The sequence below is a fragment of the Triticum aestivum genome, chromosome 5A, assembly GCF_018294505.1.
Source record: "Triticum aestivum cultivar Chinese Spring chromosome 5A, IWGSC CS RefSeq v2.1, whole genome shotgun sequence".
Lineage (NCBI taxonomy): Eukaryota > Viridiplantae > Streptophyta > Magnoliopsida > Poales > Poaceae > Triticum > Triticum aestivum.
This window is the reverse complement of record NC_057806.1, coordinates 597,860,296-597,862,696: the sequence shown is the minus strand read 5'-3', so window position 1 is coordinate 597,862,696 and position 2,401 is coordinate 597,860,296. Positions and strand designations below refer to the sequence as shown.

The 2,401-nt window shown below is 55.2% G+C and overlaps 1 protein-coding gene across 1 annotated transcript; it reads right to left on the bottom strand.

The window, feature by feature from the left end:
* Positions 1-1,243: 1,243 nt before the first annotated feature.
* Positions 1,244-2,170, bottom strand: LOC123107880 (uncharacterized). The gene has a single exon (XM_044529778.1). The coding sequence runs from the start codon at positions 2,063-2,065 to the stop codon at positions 1,526-1,528; it is 540 nt and encodes a 179-aa protein (XP_044385713.1). The 5' UTR covers positions 2,066-2,170; the 3' UTR covers positions 1,244-1,525.
* Between the last annotated feature and the right edge of the window lie 231 nt (positions 2,171-2,401).

The window sequence follows — 2,401 nt, the reverse complement described above, 5'->3', positions numbered from 1 at the left end:
TCAATGGTGCCCCGCCAAAAGACCCGGCTCCCCTAATTTTCAAGGCTTCCAAGAGGAAGAATCGGACGGTCCAGGACGCTCTCGCTGATAACAACTGGATCTCGGACATAGCGGTGGATGCGTTCACGGCCGATCACATGGAACAATACGTCCGCCTCTGGGAGCTCTTGTCGGATATCCAGCTTCATCCTGACACTGAGGACTCCATTACCTGGTCCTTGACCCCTAATGGGTGCTACTCGGCCACCTCCGCCTACAAGGTCCAGTTCCTTGCCTCTTTGCCCTGCCAGTTCGGGAACATCGTGTGCAAGACCTGGGCCCCTCCAAAGTGTCGTTTCTTCGCCTGGCTCGCTGTCCAGAACCGTTTATGGACCGCCGATCGCTTGGCGAAACGCGGATGGCCGCACCAACCTACTTGTCAGCTCTGCCGTACCTCCCCTGAGATGGCACGACACATTCTTTTCGAGTGCCGCTTCTCCAGACGTATCTGGACGGCCGCGGCCTCTTGGTTGTCTTGTCCAGACCTCATCAGCAGCATCGGGGAGGGTAGGCCTAAAGTCGTGGACTTTTGGTTGGCCGTTTCGAAATCCACCACCTCCTCCCCAAATGGCTTGCGCTCAGCTATCACGCTCATCACTTGGGAGATCTGGAAAGAGAGGAACGAACGAGTTTTCAACAACAAGTCCTCCCTGCCATCGGTTGTCATGCATAAGATTAGGGAAGAGGGGAAGGACTGGATCCTAGCCGGTGCTAAAAATCTGGCGGAACTTGTAGGCTGATCCTCTTCCCCCTATGTCGGGGGCGGTGGTCGCCCCCTTCCTCGTTTTTTTGTTGTTTTTGGCTCTTGTCATACCCCCGTTTGCTTCTCCTACATCAATATAAGGCAAAAGCTTTTTTGCCCGTTTCAAAAAAAAAAACATCTTCTCCAAGGTTGGTGTGCATATATGTCTTCACACAATTTCAAGCAAATTCATTCAGACAAAACTAGCGGCACATCAAACACTATCTTCCATTTTCAATATTTTTCGCACACTTACTTTCTTATTTATTTTAGTTAACAAAATTAGTTTCTCCTATGTTTGCATTCTTGTGTTCTACTGCGCCTACTTTCTTATTTATTTTAGTTAACAAAATTAGTTTCTCCTATGTTTGCATTCTTGTGTTCTACTGCGCCATCCTCCCTGATCATTGGCTTGTAACTTGGAAGATTACTGCTCCAAAAGTTAGTATAAAATCCAGACACTTATTTTCGGATGGAAGGAGTATATTTTTTCACGGGCGCAATATTTACACTATATTGACATATCTGTATGTGCAATATTTATACAATGCTTCTGACGTGACTATTTCTATACCACTCCGAGAAACTAACTCCACATATCCACAAGCATGTGCCGCGGCTATGTCCGCATCTTCGCCGTCCGATCTAGCATCAGCGGCCAGGCCAACGCCTCAGTCGCGGCCAGGCAAGGCAAGGCTATGTGCAAAAATGCCCCTTTTTGGCAGTCTCGTCTGCGCTGCACGTCTACTCGCTCTCGGAGATGGCGGTTAAGTCGGGCGAGAACCTCGGTGGCGACCTGCCGCCTCGGTACGCCACCCTCCGTTTCTGCGCCACCATCGGCTTCACCGCGAACGTCGCCATGGTGAAGGCATCCTCGGCCGAGTAGTCCTCCTCGGACGGCTCAAACACGAGCGGCGCCACGGAGCCCCGACGGCGCCGGCTGCCGGCTGATGACACGGTGGCGGCCTTGACGAGGGCGGCGCTGGCCTTGACGGCGAGCGATGCCACCTCCCCGGGGGCGAGGCGGCGGCGCAGCATGTCGCTGGGGAGCACGAAGTAGATCTGCCCCGGCAGGAGCGCCTCGCCGCTGGCCACCGCCGCGACGGAGCCCTCGAACCCCATCGCGTCGGCGTCGCAGAGGAACCACTCCTGGTGCCCCACCTCCTCAAGAGCCATCGCTGCCGTCGCGGGCGGCGAGTACTCCCGGAGCTCGCCGCTGGGGAGCACCACCCTCGCGGTCGCCGGGCCGTGGGCCGCCGCGTCGTACGACACACACAGGCCCATTTCGTCTTGGTCGCCGCGTGTTCTTGTCCTGCGCTTCTCTTGTTCGCGCTGTTGTTGTGGTGATGTAAATGTAATGCGTGGTGTCTGGTGTGGTTGCTGCCGGAGACGGCGATGGTATATATAGCGGAGCGGCTGAGCGGGGAGGCAGAGGGAGCGCTGTCGTGTAGCCGGGTGTGGGGGCAGCACAGCCTGGCTGGAGGTTTGTGGCGGCCAGCGAATGCCGTGGTGCCGTGGACTCGGCGGAGCTTTTCTTCTTTGCAAGCGCAGTCAATTGGCTACCCGGTGAAGAAGATATTTATTCCGATCAAGTTAACAGTGAGCTCCGGCCAGCTAGCA

What these genes read in the sequence shown, in the direction of transcription:
- LOC123107880 (XM_044529778.1), bottom strand. Translation starts at nt 2,065, where the DNA reads ATGGGCCTGTGTGTGTCGTACGACGCGGCGGCCCACGGCCCGGCGACC.